The 20301-nt window shown below is 35.0% G+C and overlaps 2 protein-coding genes across 2 annotated transcripts; both read left to right on the forward strand.

The window, feature by feature from the left end:
- The first annotated feature begins 240 nt into the window (after positions 1 to 240).
- On the forward strand, positions 241 to 9335 carry Pi-t1 (inorganic phosphate transporter 1). The gene is made up of 11 exons (XM_073092749.1): positions 241 to 288; positions 2312 to 2610; positions 3005 to 3184; positions 3590 to 3728; positions 6177 to 6400; positions 6681 to 6830; positions 7026 to 7158; positions 7686 to 7804; positions 8367 to 8489; positions 8881 to 9010; positions 9211 to 9335. Exons 2-11 carry the CDS (start codon positions 2401 to 2403, stop codon positions 9294 to 9296), a joined length of 1494 nt encoding a protein of 497 aa, XP_072948850.1. The 5' UTR covers positions 241 to 288; positions 2312 to 2400; the 3' UTR covers positions 9297 to 9335.
- A 3246-nt stretch (positions 9336 to 12581) lies between these two features.
- Positions 12582 to 20064, forward strand: LOC140757074 (putative inorganic phosphate cotransporter). The gene is made up of 11 exons (XM_073092615.1): positions 12582 to 12630; positions 12901 to 13152; positions 13902 to 14089; positions 14547 to 14685; positions 15250 to 15479; positions 15782 to 15931; positions 17167 to 17299; positions 17748 to 17866; positions 18745 to 18864; positions 19295 to 19418; positions 19985 to 20064. The coding sequence occupies exons 1-11, from the start codon at positions 12582 to 12584 to the stop codon at positions 20026 to 20028; spliced, it is 1548 nt and encodes a 515-aa protein (XP_072948716.1). The 3' UTR covers positions 20029 to 20064.
- The last annotated feature ends 237 nt before the right edge of the window (positions 20065 to 20301 follow it).

Genomic DNA, 20301 nt, shown 5'->3' on the forward strand with positions numbered 1-20301 from the left:
ATTGCATAAAAATAAATAACAGGAAAATCAATCAATAATAACAAATATTTATAAACCAATGATAACTAAGATAGTAAAATTAAAATCATACAGACAAACATGGAGTGAGAACTACAAAATAGGACTAGAGCCTAAGGTGATACAGCATAATACTAAGTCAATAATGCGGTGCGCTACCATATCTATCAAAGTAGTCGTAATTTGTACAGTTAGTTTAGTTAATTGTAGCAATCATGGCAACAGAGAAGGTTGTATATGAGAGTGTACCGAAAACTGAATTAAATGGGGGTGAGTTTACTTTCATCCGTTATCTAATATCGTTAATACTAAAGAAAACTACTATTTAGAATTCAAAGAAGTACTAGAATAGACAGAGAGAAAAGATAATTTTAAGAAAAAGAAGAAGAGACCAGAAGATGTAGTAACGTTCAAGTTGTAACTTCGGGTATAGATATTCATCTAAGCTTTCGTCAGTCTGTTTTCAATAACACTTCTCAAACAAAAAACCCAACGTAGATACCTATCTCATGGCAGTAATAACCACAGCCATGTCATTAACAAACTAGTGCCGATACAATTTATTTTGTGAGAATTTCATTATTTTCAATTGTAGCTTTTTATGTAAATGATCACCTAATTGTATTTCTTCTTTATATTAGTTATTGAGTTCCAATATAAGTATTAAGTGATGAATTGGTAAGGCATTTCATCAAACTTCGAAAGTAAACTTAAAAGTTTAGAAACACGATAGTACGGTTTTACTTTTTATTTTTAGCTTTTGCTCAACAAAGATAAGCATTCGGACCCAATACAAAAATCCAAATAATTTTGTTTTGTTTTGGCCAGCCTGTTTGGCCACAATTATGACATACTCGTAGTATTTTGAAATATATTGTGCCAAATGTTACTTACATGAGTATTATCACAAATTAGTCATTCTTTATGTTAAGCTCGTGTGTCTATCTACAGCATACTGTACACCTTACGCAACAATACCTAAAAAAGATCTTTCGTTTGGTGCCTCACCTTTGTCTGAAACAATGCACTCGCTATTATTTTGTGAGGTATCTTATCATTAATTTATTACTTGCGTCAGAACTGCCATCGCATGTGAATAAATTGTATGTCAAGGAATTGCGATAAACTACAATATTTGATTATTTCTCACTGTAGATCTACACATTATGCAAATATACGCTATTAGGTACACACTATATTTTTGGCATATACATATTTGGCATATTTCATTCTCTACGCATAAAATACGTATTACGTGTATTTTTTATTTACATTATAAACTCAATAGGAAACTAGGGAATCTGTGATCATTAACTATCATGACGAGTTTCACAATATGGTCCAAAGGAAAATAACTCCACCTCGGGGGGATCACGACATTAGATATTCCTACCTGAGGACGGCCACAGTTGCGCCGCTACCCCTGAGGACTAAGCTGGAACGCCTCGGAAAAGTCTGTTCCCTTACCACACCCTTCAAACTGGAACACAGCAGCGCCTAACACTGCTGTTATTAGGTAGAAATAGGTGTGGCGGTGGCGCCGCCGGAGTCGAACCACAAAGGGTTCTACCACCTTAAATATTTATTATAGTGTTATATGTTATATAGCGATGAAGTATCAAAAATGTTTTTCGTATGTTTTTAAATAAAAATAGGTATTATTATCTAAAATATGCGCTTCAAACAACTAGTTATCTGTGCAGTTTTCATTAATTTAATTGTTTATGCATTTTTACTCGCGTGTGACGAAAAATTCCATACGAATTTGTTACACACGGACCGAGCCGAACAAATATAATAAGGTCGTTTGTCCACCGTACCGTCACCGAGCCGATACCGAGAACGAGAAAATTTTGGGGCCGATTTTAATATGTCTTGATGGCGATAGTTTGTCCACCACGACCGATATTGGCGGTTTATTTTGTTCCAGCTATCACGCGTGTGACGGCAGTGTATGGACAAGTTCTAATGTGTTTTATATTGCCGGCACATCGGTCCGTCAAAATCTCGGTGCCGATCTAGCGGTCACGCCGATCTACTCGAAATATCGGCGGCCGGGATGACGGTGCTCAGGTGACGGACGTGCGGTGGAGAAGCGACTATAATAAATATATGTACGCTACTTTGGCGCCGTCCTTAATTATCGGTATCGGCTCGGTGACGGTGGCGGTGGACAAACAGAATAAAAGGTTTGATTTCGCGCTCGACGTTCCCGACCAAACACCCAGGTGTTTGTGTATTACGAGTATGTATATTTAATGGTACATTGTTAATTGACTCATTTTTTTACCAGGCGGACCAAAAGTTGAATCCCCAAAGGGCATTGGAGTTCGCCACATACAAGCTTTTCTGCTATTCGTTAGCTTATCTATAGGATACTCCATGCGCGCTCAGCTCAGCGTCACCTTGGTGTCCATGACAGGTGACGACATGCCACGTCACCATAGTATTCAATGTCACACACTGAAAAACTACAGCACCAGCGAATCAGTAAGACTGTTCAACGAAGACTTCTCTTCTAATAACTTAAATCATACTAAACTGGAATGTCAAGAAGTTGCAGCCAACTTAAGCAAATGGAATGTATATCGCGTGAGTATGAGAAAACAAAACGTGTTGGTGTATTTTTCTTAAATATATTATCAATTACAAAATATGATATAAATTTAATTTAAATATTGACATGTAACATAATCCGTTTACCTGACCGTTAACCGCGGGGGCGGCTAACTACACAGTTATCTGTTGTTTCGGTTTAAATACGCAACCGCTTGTGTATATATTTAACTGTCACAAAATGAAAAATAGGTGCTAGTTGCGTAGTGAGCCGGTCACCGATATTGCGTAGAAATGGTAAATAAGATTAAATATCATAAATTAAGTCAATAATGATAAAAATTCAAATTACTCGTAGATTCCTTTTACTGGAGAAACGTTTTAGATAGAAATACCGATTTACTTACTTTTTATAACATCAATTCAACAGACATACGAATGGAAGAAGTCGACGCAAGAAATGATTTTGTTCTCGTTCTTCGTGGGGTACACCAGCATGATGATGCCGATGGGGTTGCTGGCGCAGAGGCTGGGCGGGAAGGTGCCGGTCATGATCGCATTGGCCGCTAATGGAGTGCTCTCGATTGTATCACCCTGGCTACCAATATGGGTACGTAACTGATGTGTCATGAGGATATATAATTATTGATACACGGTGGAACTATAGATACACGGTGTTTAGAACCCATAAACAGTTGACATCAACCTGTGAACATCTGTAACCAGCGATAAAACCGTAGAATAGGACCTTATTGTCAATAATAAATGCAACGTTACCTCCTAGGGCTGAACTAAACTAACCTGGTATGTTAATTTATTCCTGATTCAAATTACTGTTCTGATTTGAGGAGCCATCTGAATAGTGCACTTCATAATTTCACTAACTCTAAGAGGGATACTTAGACATGGCATAATAGCAGACAATTTTTATTAAGTCTACTCATCCCAAATTTAAGTTTGCGCATCTCTAACTTGAGACATCCTTTTTCCCCATTAATCTCTTCTTTTGTCATAGTGGGGCTGGCAAGCTTTCTGTGTCTGCAGACTGCTCCAAGGCATGACACAAGCTGCTTTCTACCCCAGCATCCACACCATGCTGGCCAGGTGGTCGCCACTCTGCGAGCGAGGAAGACTTAGCAGTTATATTTATACGGGTAAGCAAATTCTATGAAATGTTATAGTGGTAACGTTGTCTGTCGCATTAAGTGATAATATGAACCGTCAGTCCTCTGGGTAGCGGCTTGTGTTAAATTTTAGATCAACAATATAAAATTATTCATCGATATTGTTGAAATCCAATATCAATTAAAAATCAACCAATAGCATGATTCGCTCTTTTTACAAAAACAAAGTACAAAAACACGAAATACACTGACCATATTCTGTTGAGAATAGCAAAATATTAATTTTTAATTAGACAAACTTTCATAGTTCATGCAAATGTTATCTTAATTTATATGAAATCGAGCAGCGACTTGTGACTTGCTGCGGTTTAAAGGATGTTGCAAAGCCAAATCTGAGAGTTTACAACTTAATCCTTGAGTGTAGCCATAAATCTTTATTACCTTAGACTGCTCAGACTTCAGGCTAACGTTTGAGTTGTATTATTTTAAAGAACTGACTTCACAAGTGCAGTGAAAGGGCAATGTTTGCTTTTACACAAAGCAAAGAAACTAGTAATCTCTACTTGCAAGTACATGCTATTCTATAAACTTTTAACTTTGTAGCATAAAAGCATAAAAGGCTATCTTAAAGAAATACCGTAGATGCTCGTAGCTTCTCCAAGATTTCCTAGATACACTTACGTTTGTTTGTGTAAAGAGAGAGAACTTTAGAAATTCTGTTGCATACGTATTATACGTTACATAATATACTTAGCGTTCTATAAAAAAAACAAATAAATATATTGACTGAATTATTACCAATGAATCAATTTCAATGAAATCTGAATTATTTAGATCATACAATATTTTTTTCTTTGTGTTAAATTTTTGGATTCCCCAGGAAGACAAAATTGCAAAAAGTTATGTAAAGTATTGAAAAAGGAATAGATCGTTGTGTAAATTGACGTTACATTGTTTATAAGTAGAATAAAGAATATCGCCTTTCCCAGACTTTCGATCTTCATCTCCCAGAGGATTGTCAGCTTCCCTTCCGTAGCTTCCTTTCAATTTCTTGAAATATGTATAAAATATCCACATTTTTGTTTTTATTTATTATACTCGCTACCTGGTAATACAATTTCAATGTTATGATAAAATAATATCGTATTTTAGTCTGTTTTTTATTATGAAATCACAGACAAATTCTAGTAATTACCTAGTAAACATTAAGATTTTCCCAAGCCACTAATTGTTATTTGAAGAATTAACCTAGCACTATAGGTAATATCACTAAATACGGCATTGGAATAGTTCCTTATTAGTTAAGCAATAGTTAGTTTCGAATCTTACGATTGTTACGTGCTCCTTGTAACTTTTGAAGTTCTACACGTTATCCGGTTTAGTTCTAATATCGGATACTTGATAATCGATATTATTGAACTATGCTTTTAGCCACATATTTTATACATCTATAAAAAATATTACACATAGTAATCAGCCATGTGAACTAGAACATGGCTACTACTCAATATTCGACAATTTAAACAAATTACCAATTAAATTTCATTTTTGATGATGAGCGTTTAATAAAACGTTCAATACAAAATTGTTAGATATTGTTACTATTTTTTTATAAAATGGCGAAACAGGTGAGGGATCGCAGCATCGCCGCGGTACAATTACAAAGAATTCATATTTGCAAGATATCGCGCCACAGGCTTACTGATTAATTCTTATCTCAGAAATATAATATGAAAATATAAGTTTAAAACTCATGTTTGGTTCTTACACTTCTGTTTCATCGGATCCGGATTTGGTTTCCAATCCGATACGGTTTAGCATCTGATAGCAATATCGGTTTGTTTCGTTGAATATTCAAGAACATTGGGGTTGTTATGTAAGAACATTAAATTAGTAAATTAAATTGAACTTAACTCTGTTCTATGACAATACTTACATCCAGGAAGCTTAAACTCAAAAGCACAGAGCAACTTGTACTGAGCTTTAAGCTGAACAAAACTTTCGCGTTCTACCAGGCTTTCGTATTCCATTGGCTTCCTACTCAGAAATAGATAACTAAAATGTATTTTAATACTAAATGTTTAAAGTGAAGATAGTGCTTTAATAGCATTTGTGATATTTGTCTTTGTTTTCAAGTTTTATAAATTCAATATATTTAACGTGAATAACGTAATCATTCAATCTGCTTATTTTAATGGGACTTTTATTGGTTCAGACGATCAGTATGCGATTTTTTTACACAGACACAGAAGTAAATTAAAGCATTATTATACTTAAAGTAAATAAAATGCTGCTAATATAAAGTTGACTTAGACTTAACAAGTCTAAGTCAACTTTATTTATTGGTTTAGGTACATAAATATTCCTTCATAGGATACCAAACACGTGTTAAAAGCACGCCAATATATATAATATATATTTATCTACACTTTACTTACCACACTTACATCATCACATCCATGTACGTCTTTTTCACAGGTTCTCAGTTTGGCACTATATTAGCATTTCAACTTGCTGGCCTCTTCGCGGGCAGTCCTGTCTTCAGATGGCCAGCTACCTTCTGGTCTTTGGGCATCGCGAGCCTGGTCTGCTTCTGTCTCCTGAGCTGGCTAGGTGCAGCGTCTCCTCACGAGCATCCGAGCATCAGCGCCGAGGAATTTGCCTTTATCACCAAAGATGGCAGCGTTGATTTGGTTCCCAAAGTGCGTTGTACATTATTTACTTGTTGGTTTCGGACCTAATATCTATGGTTCTTATTAGTGATCGAAGTATATATGTGAAATTGAGAAACTCATTCTCTTCATTTGTTTTATCTACTTTTTCATTGTTGATTTCTATTTGGACTTTTTGATAGCTAGTTCATTTCAATTTATTTGAATTATTAAAAATATTTCTTCCAATTGCTAACCTTTAATTGTTTATTTTAATGTAATTAGGGTTTACAACTTCATTTCTATATTTTCTTATTGTAATGATCAACAGAAACGCAAGACACCCTGGAAACACATTCTGACATCTCATGCAGTTTGGGGGCTGGTGACGGCTCAGATCGGCAGCAACATTGGTTACTTGCTGGTTTTGACCCAAATACCTTTATATATGAATAAAGTATTGGGTCTGGATATTAAAAGGGTAAGCTTGTGTTTCAAAAAATCTCCAAGCACCATTAAAAGTAAACTACTTGACATCGATCATTTCTAGAAATGTTTAAGTTGTTGCTAAGATTACTTCGAGTAATACTTAAAATGACGCTTATGATCTTATACACAAATTATGCAGAGCTAGATATAACACTGCAGGCTTATCACATACATCTATTTCTTTCAGAACGGCCTGTACTCATCACTACCGTACATAGCAATGTATTTAACTGCCCTGCTCTTTGGTTTCTTGTCTGACCTTGCGGCGAACAAAAACCTTATGTCCGTGGTTAATATCAGGAGAACTGCTAATACTATTGGTAAGTAGTTTAAAGAAAAACGCTTTCTACACTCACAGCGCCACACTAGGATTCCCTGTCTCATGGGTGCCATGGACACACACAGAGACAAATACACAAACACCCAAACCCAGAAACAGAAATCTAAATTCATCATTTAGATATCTGTCTGGCCGGGGATGGACGCCGGGACCATGTGCGCGCGAGACCGATGTGGTGACCGATATGTTGAAATATAAGTAAGTATTTTCAGAATGCTATCTATGGTTATTTGAATTATTTTGAAAGTTTAAGTTATGGAAATTATTTTGAAAATCGGTAAATTGCTTTTGACAAGGCGCTCACAAAATGATAAAAGGCGTCACCAGGCGTGACATAGGCAATCTACTTTTAAACCAATCAAATTTGGGTTCTTACGTAAAAAATTCTATTGTACATTATAACACAAAAGAGGAACTAAAGTTGAATTTCATTATAATTATTGTTATGTGTACGTAAGATTTTTATTTCGTATGTTTCTTAATATTTTGTCGCGTTTTCCATTCCAGGTCTAGTTGTATCAGGGCTGATCTTCTTGGCGTTCAGTTATATAACCGATACGACTCTCGCTGTGATCACGCTGATAGCATCTCTGGGGACACATTCTGGTGTACATGTTGGATTTCATGTAAGTTACGTAAATATATATTTTCTTTCTCAAGTTGGTGCAAGGTGATTTAGATTTTATTTTAGTAGTAATACACTATCATGCAGTCAATCGGTGTCGATTACGATGATCTGTACTTACTACCTTATGACAAAAATAACAACGTTACGATGCCACGACGCACCGTGATTCGTTTGTACGGTACAGTTTACGGTGCTGTAGACTTCCCCGCCACGGCGAATAACGCATCTCATTAAATAACATCGCACCGCACGCACCTTACACCATTACGACCTTAAACTATTACGAACTTATTCTACACTTCTGTTAATAGCAAAGATTAGAAAAATTAGTCGGACTAATATAGTTCGATTGAAAATGCGATCAATCTATACTTCTATACTAATGTTATAAAGAGATAAAGTTTGTAACTTTGTTTGTTTGTGAGGGCTAATCTTCGGAAATACTACTACACTATTCAATACTGCTATAGGCGTTTTTTTATGATTGAACAAAAAGCGGGCGAAGCCGCGGGGGTACTGCTAGTCATCAATAAATTAAACAAAGACAAAATTCGTTCCAGATCAACCAAATAGACTTAGCACCGAACTTCGCGGGTCCGATTATGGCGATGGGCAACATGTTGGGCAACATGTCCGGCCTGTCTGTGCCGTTCCTCGTCACCAGCATTGTTAGAAATGATGTGGTAGGTATCTATGTATTTTGTGACAAATATTGCACATTGTAACGCACTACAAAATAGGGCCTCTCCAGAATAGTCCCTCGGCGGCATATCGTGTGAACATACGGGTGCCGAAAGGCCGCTAATACCCCTTTTGACCATAGGCACCTCTGATAGGTCATTTTATAATGTTCTACTTTAATATCCTGCTTTTTCTAGTAATTTTTGTTTTGTTTTCTTATTTTAGCGTTTTTTTTTACGTTTTATCAACTTTCGAAGGAAGATTATATAATTTATGTTTTTAAAATGAGCCTAAATCAATTTTGACACAACCTATTTAGAGTTTTGCCTGTATAATTTGTGTTAATTTCCCTATTTAAAGAAAAAATCAAATATATATTTTTTTACATTACAGGGAAACCAAAGCAGGTGGCAAATCGTGTTCCTCGTAATAGCTGTGATACAAATTATCACAAACACAGTATTTGTTATCTTCGCCAAGGGCACAGTACGGGACTGGAACTTCTATGGAGAAGAAGAGAAAGGTTAGTTGATGGAAAAATATTTATTTAATATTTGATCTATCACTGATGTAATATATTCCGAATCGAAAAAAAATAAATTTAGCATTAATAGATGTATTGATAAAAGTAACTAAAGGTACTCTTCCAATGACGTCTTTTTAAAATTATCCTAGTTTGAAACATTTTAATGTTAAGTATATTACAAAGTCTTTTTGTTGCAGATGGCCAAAAAGAAGAAGTTTGTGTTATTAAAGGAGACACCGTGGTTATTATGAAATCTGAAGAATTGAAATTAGAGAAGATATGATTTCAAGAAATTTAAATCATCATAAAACAATTCTTTATGAAAAAAATATCTTGATCAAAAAGCAAAACCCAAAAGAATATTTTTTTTTTGAGTAATCTACCGTCACTCGGAAGGTGTTTCGTTATGAAGAAGAAGCGTCGAAAGAAATTCCATAACACATATGTTTTAAAAAATATGGCCATAGACTATCTATATATATTAATGGTGAACTGATATATTAATATTTTAAAATATTACTTTCACAAAATAATTATGTTAATGTTAATTAATTAAACGTTAATTTTTTATAATTAAATAGTGGTGACCCGAAATTCAAAGTAAACTGAAAATAGTGGAGGACCAACACATAACAGCCTTCATAAAGGTAATGAAAAGGATAATGAGTCCTTTGTACTCTGTTCTACGTGCATAATGAATATAACGGCTTGTTTGCTAAAGAAAATTGGTGTTTGGCTGCCTGTGATGATGTCACCTGAGCTAATACTTTTATTCACATTGTCATCAATTCATTACTATCTCACTGCTGGGCAGGGACCTCGTCTCCAAATAAGAGGGATTGATGCCATAGTTTGGTAGAGGGAATTTGTGAACTTCACATAGATAACTTTTTTAAAAACTCTCTCTGGAGTAGGTTTCCTCGTGATTTCCTTAACCATTATAGCAAGTTATAATAAATTTCTAATACGACCATAATTTCAAACAATTAAAGGTTTGGGATTCGAACTTTTTGAAGGTGGTAGAACCCTTTGTAGTTCAACTCCGTCGGCACCACCGCCACATCTATTTCTGCCTGTTGTAGTGTCAAGCGCTGTTGTGTTCTGGTTTGAGGGGTGTGGTAAGGGAGACATACTTTTCCGAGGCGTTCCAGCTTAGTCCTCAGGGGTAGCGGCGCATCTGTGGTCGACCTCAGGTAGGAATATCTAATTCTATCTGGGCTTGATTGCATATGTCCATGGGCGGCGGTAACAACTTACCATCAGGTGGACTGCATGCTCGTCTGCTACTCCTAGATTATATAAAAAAAACTTCGGACTTCCTAATGGAGAGGCCGAATTTCAAGCATTAGGCTTAATAGCTTATTGTGTTACGATGTAGTTTGTGCTTCCATTTATTGGCTTTAAGCTGAATCTACTTTGTTTAAAGGTTATAAGGAATTGTGTAATTATGTATAAATTTTAATTACATATTTAGTAAGTGTTACCTTAAGTTACCTATTAGTTTTAAGAAAATATTTTTATGCAATATATAAACATTGTATAAAACATCTATGAAATAAAAAATAGTTTCATAGTTTTTATGTAAAAGACTATTTTAATTGTAAAATTATGTCAGTAGTATAGAATAAGTCTTAATAAATGTTGGAAATGTTGTTTTTATTATTTTCTACTTACTTACTTATTATTTACTAATAACATAACCAGAAAAATGAAAACCAAAAAAAATGTTTAACAAAAAAATAAAACCGACTTCTATGTCACTACAAAGTAAAAAATAATTCAAATAAATGTTGGTTTAGTACATATTTCTGAAATCAGGGGTAGTGATGATGAGCTCCACCCCATAAGTCAAAGTTCTAATCATCAGACCATACCCATGTCAAGGTAAAAAAGTACCGCAATGAAATACCCTTTCATTTGAAAAAATTGAAATTGGTTAAGAAATACTCGAGTTATTCAAGTGTAAAAGAAATCTGGTGTTTCCATTTTTCCGGGAAAACTGGCGTAAATTTTCAAATTTCCTCGAAATGGGACCCCCTGTGAAACTAGCCGCATACAATGGCGGTTGAATCATGTTGATCGGTTGCGGCATCGCGAAAAAATCGCTGGACATACGTAAAAAAAATATATCCTTTGGGAAGTCGGTTAAAAATAGAATATTTTTTTAAAATGGAACGTTACTATTATAATATTGGTACGATGTATTTGTTTTGAAGCATAAAATATATACAAAAATAAATGGGTGCTTTATTTTATTTCTGTTTTAATTAATTACTAACGAGTTTGCAGACCAGTTAAATTTAAATGGCCACTGCCATCCTTGGATATAGGTAATTTACCTCAGATAACATAGACACCTACCTAAGGTAGACCACAGATGGGTTGCTACCCCTAGGACCTGGGGACTAAATTGAAACGCTTCGAATAAGCTTTTATGTCTTTCTTAACATAACCTCCAAATAAGTAGTACTCAACACTGCTTTTATAAGGCCGAATTAGGTGTGGTGGTGCCTCCGAAGTAGAATCACTTTGTGATTCTACTTCGGAGGTTTTATCACAAAATAATATTTTATGCCAGTTTTTTTTTAATGACGACAACAGTGCCAAATTTAATTGGCTATCAAGTTTTGTGGATACGACGCATGCAGATAGGCGGTTTCTCAAAATGTAGTGTAGATATTGTTTGTTTTAGGAAACAAACATAAATGTAAATGTAGCCGTGAGTCGGCAAACATGATAAAAGAATTTTATAAATTAGATAATTATGTGTCATAGCGATATGAGAAGGGCAGATGGTTCCTTATTGCGATCTTAAACTGTATAGATTTTTTGACACTTTTAGAGATTTTTATGATTTAGGCATAATAAATTTTTATTCATTAGTCAGTTTAATCAACATAAAATGTTCTCTATGTCAGACCAGTATGTTGACCGATATATCGACCGACAATACAGTTACAGATTACCTTAGCAATTAACACATTTAATCTTAATTATAAAGAAGACTTGAACCAACTTAGGTACGTATGCATTTTCGCGTCTCAAAGATCTTTTATATTGTAAACTATGAGGTTCGTAAATTATATTTTGCGTGCGTATTTTGCGTTAATTATATTTTGTCTTTCGCCTTTCTGTTCGCCTATTCGAAGTGTGAAACCCTTAAGGCTGACTCTAGTATTTTTCTGAAAACGATTGTCACATAATCTATGAGCATACATACTTACGAGTATTATAAATGTGAATGTTTAGATGTTTACCACAGGTCAATTAAATTACATACAAATGGACTAACATGGAATGGTATAGAATGGACATAGTATCCATTTACCATAGACTATATAAATATTTTATAGGAATTTGGGGAATTTGGAAATATAATAAAATAACATACAGATGAAGTTGCGAGCAAAAGCTAGTATTATTATAAATGCCTAAACAAATGTATTTTTACTACCTTCACGTGGAAAGAAAACTCCGCAAATAAATTTAGTTTAAATCATAGTCCTCGACGAAAATAACTGTGTGAGTGTCTAGAATTTGAAATGTGAGTTAAGATATCGTAATAAAAATGAAAGATACAAAGTATACAGAAGTCCCCATAAAGGAAAATAATAAAGGTAAGCCAAATGACTGTTAAACTGTAAAACTGTGTATGAATGAATTAAAATAGTGCATTGAATCACTAATTGTTCTTATTTTTTTTGCGTTTTCTTTTAATAATTTTATTATAAATATCTGTTATTGTTTTTGTCTTTTTTCTCTACTTTCTCTTTAATTTCTTGTCACTTACAAATTCATTAAGGTTTGACTGAATATGCAGTATGTAGGTATATCTGTTTTATTATTTTTGGTCCTATTCTTAATAAATAAAATTTATATATTTTTAGAGACAACTGAAGAGCCATCCGAATATGGATATGGAGTTCGTCATGTACAGTCACTATTGTTCTTCATGTGTCTAGCTTTAGGGTACATATCCCGAGCACAACTAGGCGTTACCATCGTAGCAATGACAAGTACACCGACGAATGAAACATATTTAAACGTTACTAATAACATTTTAGAAGAAGATAATAGTATAAATATATTAACACTTGTTAATAATGAAACAGTAATATTCAGTAACAACGAGGCAATAAATGAAGAAAATACAAACCGTATTGATAACGAAACTAGCGTATGGACCGTTTATAGAGTAAGTAGTGAAGGTGGTAGAACCTTTTATGGATCGACTCCGGCGGCACCACCGCCACACCTATTTCTACCTAATAACAGCAGTGTTAGGCGCTGCTGTGTTCCGGTTTGAAGGGTGTGGTAAGGGAGACATACTTTTCCGAGGCGTTCCAGCTTAGTCCTCAGGTGTAGCGGCGCATCTGTGGCCGACCTCAGGTAGGAATAGCTAATCCTATCTGGGGTTGATTACAGATGTCCATGGGCGGCAGTAGCCACTTACCATCAGGTGGACTGCATGCTCGTCTGCTCCCCTTATATTATAAAAAAAAGGAATTAAAGTGAAATTACAAATAAACATTTTGTTTAAAAAAATAAAGAGAAAGGAAAAATACCTTATCTGATAGTATAATTAGTTATATTTATTCTATAAAGGAGATTTATTACCTCCATTTGCAATACATCAACATTATCTATATTAAATCGTGTCTCGGATAGCCATTAACTTATATTAATTGACTATGGCTGCAACCTCTAAATTAGTTGTGATATAGTAATCGCCTCTTAATCCTTCTCACTCTGAGAAATGACTCGTGTTCTGAGACGTGGGTTGATAGTTATGAGGATGATCACCTATGTCGAATGGTTTTTAAAGTGTTCCTGAAATATTTGAATTAAAAATCATGATAGAATTCTCATTTATAATAAATGCATTAACGGTTTCAGACATACGACTGGCCAAAGTCTACTCAAGAGATGGTGATGGGCGCGTTCTTCATAGGTTACTTACTCATGATGTTCCCAATAGGGCTGGTATGCCAGCGGTGGGGAGGCAAGATCCCTTTGCAGATATGTCTGTTCCTTAATGGTATCATCTCCATTGGCTCACCATGGCTAACAGCGTGGGTAAGAGAATTGTTTTTTGATAGTTTGCTCTCCTTTCTGTTTAGATTTCTACTTCTAGCCATAGATAAGTATAGATATCTCACCACCTTGTAATTGAAGGAAGCCATTAAATGGCTGACACATTTTAAATGGCTGACTGCTTTCCCATTACGTCTCCGACTGTCATGGTGTAATTTACGCGGAGCAATGCCGACATGTACATTTAAGTAGTGCAAAAACAACAAGAAATCGAAGAAAAATTACGGAGAAATATCTTTTCATTCGTAATTGCTCTAAAAAGTACATTTTTTAAAATTTTCAAACACGAAAATAGACGACAGTGACAATTTCAATTGTCAAAACTGGTTAAATTTTCTTGTTTGAAGTGAGTACATAATCTTTACTAATCTATGCTTCTAACTTAATTAAATTAAGTGTCACGTGGTTAATATGTAACAAATGTAACGTGTTATTCCAGGGTGGTTGGAGGGTTCTATGTGGTTGCCGTGTCGTGCAAGGTTTGGCGCAATCTGGCTTGTATCCAAGCCTCCACACACTATTAGCAAATTGGGTTCCTATAAATGAACGTGGGCGCCTTAGCAGCTACGTATACACAGGTGCACCATGACTAGATTACAGCTTAAAAAACGATATCAATTTCAGAGGATGGTTCTCTTGTGCTTACTCTTTTAGTTTATGTTTAGTATAAGCTACACCAAGAATATTTTTATTCAAAGGCCGCCATTTAGGATATTACCTGTTTTTAATATCATAAATAATGAAATATTGGAGGTGGTAGAGCCCAGTGTGATTCTACTCCGGCGGCACCACTGCTACACCTATTTCGGTCTGATATGAATAGTGTTAAGCGCTACTGTGTTCCAATTTTAAAGGTGTAGTAAGGGATACATGCTTATCTGAGGCATTCCAGCTTAGTCCTGAGGGGTAGCGGTACATCTAAAGCCGACCCCAGGTAGGCCTCAGGTATCCCAATCTCTGGGATTGATTACACATGTCCATGTGCGGCTGGACTTCATGGACTTGGACGTAGACTTCATGCTCGTCTGCTCCTCTTATATTATTAAAAATATACTCTTATATTTTGCAATATTTTTTTTCCTATTATATTTTCAAAATTTCGAAACTCTATCCTTATAATAAAAATTGTATATTTCCATCAGGTTCTGTTTTTGGCACGATTGTAGCATTCCAGCTGGGTGGTGTCTTGTCTGACAGCCGCTGGGGCTGGCCTTCCACTTTCTGGACTAGTGGGCTTATGTGCCTTATTGGGCTAGCACTTCTAACCGTCTTCGGAGCTAATAAGCCTGCTGAACATCGGACTATACCCGAGGAAGAAAAACGTTACATACTAAGATATTCCAAGGAAGATGATAATAAAGTAAGTGAAACTGTAACTTTTCTGTAGAATGTAAATTTTATTTTACATATTAAGCCTCTAATTTTACAAGTCTTGCCATGATGTAACCACTTCGTCAATGTACCGAATTTATTTTGTATTCAAATTTACTAGGTCTCCGTTTTTTTCAAAATTAAAATACAAGGACTGTTTAGATACACTATGTCCAAATGCTATAACGAATTTTGTATATATGTATATGTAATATTGCTGGTGTAATAATAATAATATAATAGAATATGTCGTCCGACCTTATTAATCATATTCAAGTACTTTACGTTACGTTTTTTCGTTAGAAGTCTAAAACTCCTTGGAAGAAAATTTTAACATCACGTCATGTTTGGGCGTGCTTCAGTGCCAATGTTGGGACTGGGGCCAGCCTCATGTTCTTCTTGACTCAGGTCCCTACATATATGCACGCCATTCTCGGGTTTGATATTAAAAATGTGAGTATTTTAATTTAAATATTTATTATGCAAACGTTACAAGTTACATGTGATACTTACTATTACAAAGTAATAAATAAATGCCTTGCTCTAGGCGTTTTACCTGTAAACTTGAACGATATTAACTTATTAATTATTTTGTTCCTCAAATAGCCCAGGAATTTCTTCGGCCATTATTCCTTATATATTTGACGGTACGAGTATTAGATTCATATTTTCACTCTTTATTCTTATAACGAACCTTAAAAAATATGTTAATTCTGATTATCTAAACAATTATGTCCTATAAAGGCCAAGATGTGCGAATTTAGCAAAAAAAAGTCAATAAAATTTTATCACGGATAAAACACTTTTCGCGTGAACAAATATTTTAAAGGCCTTACATACCCGTTATCAGTCGCTACTGTATATTTAAACTAAATTCATTATCATGGTACATATCTACGAATGTCTAGTAACTAGACATTTGTTTAAACTTTATAATTGTTGATTAATTACGTGCCAAATTATTATTAAGTAGCCACCACCTTGTGGTCATCAAATTAACAGATATTAGGGAAAATGTTGTTTATTTATCCCAAAATCATGTTGGTAACCCTGAGAACCTTGAAAATGTCTTATACATACTGTCTACCATAATATATTATTTCACGTTACACACACAAGAAATACATACAGTTGCACATATCCTCCTTTTTGGAATTCGGCTAAAATATAAATTAGCCTAGTCGTGGTGCCGTTGCTCATAAACCACGGTACTTTTTTTATAATAATGAAGTGGTAAATGAGCAATTGAGCATGTATAATATGTATAGTATTACTAGCTGACTCGGCAAACGTTGTGTTGCTATATAAAAAAAATGTTAAGGGTGGACAACCCTTATCACTTAGGGGTATGAAAAATAATAGTAGCCGATTCTCAGACTTACGGAATATGCATATAAAATTTGGTGAAAATCGGTAAAGCAGTTTCGGAGGAGTACGGTAACTAACATTGTGACGCGAGAATTGTATATATAAGATAATCTTTAATGCTAAGCGGCCACCACCGCTGTTGGACACCTGTGATCAACCCCAGATAAGATTCCTACCCTAAATCGGTCACAAATTAATTCCTACTCCTGAGGGCTAAGATGGAACACCTCTTACTTATGTTTTTATTTCTCATATTTCTAGAAAATACTTTAAGATCTACGAAAAACCCTTACTAACTTTATAATCAACGATTTTTTCAGAGTGGTCTTCTGTCATCGCTTCCGTACATCATGGCGTTCTTCGCAACAATAACGTTTGGCAACATTTCAGACTTTTGCACTAACAGAAAAATCCTCTCTATTAAAAACGCAAGAATTATTTCAAATACTATAGGTACTTATTCCATGACATACTAAATGGGTAAAATATTTAAGTATTTTACATAAGAGTTAATAAATTTATGCTTACTCAGTTTAAATGTTTTCAAGAATTCTATTTAGCGAAATTATTGTAAGTTTGTATTATAAATTAGTGCCCATTTGCTTGCAAATACAATATTACATGTATAATGCTATAACACACTGAAATACATGTTTCTATTTCTAAAGTAATCTAAGTAAGTAAGTAAGTAAGTATCTCTCCTACTTAACATTGTTTAAAAAAATTGAAATAATAAATACTATAAATCAGTAACACATTTCAGATAAGTATTTCGATTTCATGCATTTTTGAATCGCACTGCGCAAAACAACACTTAATACATTTATAATTGATTTATAAATGTATACTACATTTATATGAGCAGGATATGTCCATATCATATAAACATTTTGTTACACAGGTACAGTCTTCGCAGCAATTTGCTTATCAAGCATTTCGTACACACAAAATTCAACGTTAGGCGTTATTCTGTTCATAATGACGATGTCTTGCCATACAGCATTCCATACTGGATGGCTGGTAAGTAGCGTTTTTAACACGCTTTAGGAGTAGCATCGAGCATGCAGTCCACCCGATGGTAAGTGACTACTACCGCCCATGACATCTGTAATCAATCCCAGATAGGATTAGATATTCCTATCTGAAGTTGGCCACAGATGCGCCGCTGCCCTTGAGAACTAAGCTGGAGCGTCTCGGATAAGTATATTACTTACCACACCCTTCAAAACAGAACACATCAGCGCTCAATAGTGCTGATATGAGGCAGAAATAGGTGTGGCGGTGATGCCGCCGGAGTCGAAACACAATGAGTTCTACCACTCTGGGGATGGGATCTCTGTCACGGCCAGTAGATGTAGCTGGACTACACGTAGTCTTTTAACACTTAAAATAAAAGTTACATCCGAAAAATATGTGCATATGGTTACTAAATTGCACGGGGGACCCCTAGCAACTTCAAGAAATGGACGGGAACAACTCTTGTTACGGTTATGTTATTAATAACGATGAATCAAGTTAAATTACAAATATTAATTGGTATTTTTTAACATTATATGACACGAACACTCAGTGAACGGTTCGAGAGTCGGCATTTAGTTCCATCTTCATAGAAAGCCACATTTTATTGGTATATTTGCCTTAATGCAGATATTGTAACAATCTCTAGGTTTTCCTTTTTGGACTATGGAGGGCTTAAGCTACCACCTAATGTCCATTCATGCACACTCAATTGTTTCACTAGGCAAAATTACGAGAATTTTATGGAAAACTGTAAGATACACGTTTCCTCACCATATCTTCTGTAATTATTCAAAGTATAAGAAGTATGTCAGCCCTCCATTTATACTAGTAGTTATTTTTTAATTAGTCTACAAATAATTTACTTTTTATCCTTTCAGGTCAACTACATAGATCTGGCTCCGAACTACAGTGGAGCGATGATGGCGTTTGGTAACACTATTGGCAACAGCGTGGTCATATTCGTGCCGTTTGTCGTCTCCAGCATCGTCACTGATGTGGTGAGCTACAAAAAAATCTTTGGATACAACTTTTTTATATAATATATCAGTAGCAGACGAGCATGCGGTCCACCTGATTATGGCTATTGTCGCCCATGGACATCTGTGATCAACCCAAGATAGAATTAGATATTCCTACCCGGGGTCGGCCACAGATGCGCCGCTACTCCTGAGGACTATGCTGGAACGCGTCAGAAAAGTATGTCTCCCTTACCACACCCTTCAAACAAGAACACAGCAGCGATTAACATTGCTGTTATAAGGCAGAAATACGTGTTATTTTGTTCTACCACCAATGGGTTTCTTCGAAAATTTAATAAGAGATTGTTTATGTTTATTCCATCTCCATCCAAGTGCCTTCCATTTGGCATTCAATCCCTTACTTGAATTGAATTAAAGATTGTCGTTACAGTTTCACTTTTGTTTTCAGACAAACCCCTTCCAATGGCGTATTATATTCCTACTGGTCGCCGGTTTATTAGTTATGTCAAATGTATTCTTCGTACTCTTCATGTCCGCTGATATACAAAGCTGGAATTACGGAGAAACTAATGGTATTTTGATTTTATAACCTTTTACTTTTTTTATTGTTGGAAAAGTCTCTTTCGGCAAAGACGTGTCGTATAGCTAGCGTAGCTATCTAATTAATGGTAGTAATGTTTATTAGTGGAGGAACGGATGAGATAAACGGAGGAGTGAAGGTTTTGAGATAAAATTATGTATAAATAATGTTTGGAATTGGAAGAGGAGACATGTATTGATGAAAAGGAGACAAAATAAACCAAGCTGTTGTTGGCGGTTATCAGACCATTTTGAGTTGACAGCCACAGACCACACTCAGTACTAAAGCACCGAAATAAATAAAGCTAAAAAAATAAAATGTCCTAATGAGGCTTCAATGAAAAGTAAATATAAATTACGTGGATAGGTATTGCCTTTGCAAAAAAACCTACATGGTTAATGTGTGGTACATCGAAATCTTCTTATGTTTTTCTAAATTGTGAGCCTAGATCATATATTATTTTAAAATGTCCATTGTATTTAAACGTGTGTCTCAAAGTTATCCCAAAATTTAAAATGAAATAAGACAATTTTTATTTTGTTTCATTATTTCTTACAGAACCAGAGGAAGCCAAATTAGAAGAGCATTCCGAGAAGAAATAATTATAAAAGTGTAAAACAATAAAATTTCTAAGAGCATTTCAAATTGTTTTTTTTTGTTCATCCATATTTTAGCGATACCGGAATCAAAATCTTCTAATTTCTTTGATATAGATAGAAGGTCCTTTGCCGCTGCGTGACGTTACCGCATAACGCAGTCGCCTCAAGGAATCTGTCGTTACCTGAATCTGAAATACAATAACCTCAGTAAAGCACTACACAGTGCTGTGCGTAAATAGAAATTGTAAGGTTGCTAAGTCTTACATGGAGAACAGC

Source organism: Epargyreus clarus, unplaced genomic scaffold (genome assembly GCF_041222505.1).
Source record: "Epargyreus clarus isolate Ecla_fem2 unplaced genomic scaffold, WU_Ecla_fem_2.2 ptg000004l, whole genome shotgun sequence".
Classification (NCBI taxonomy): Eukaryota; Metazoa; Arthropoda; class Insecta; order Lepidoptera; family Hesperiidae; genus Epargyreus; species Epargyreus clarus.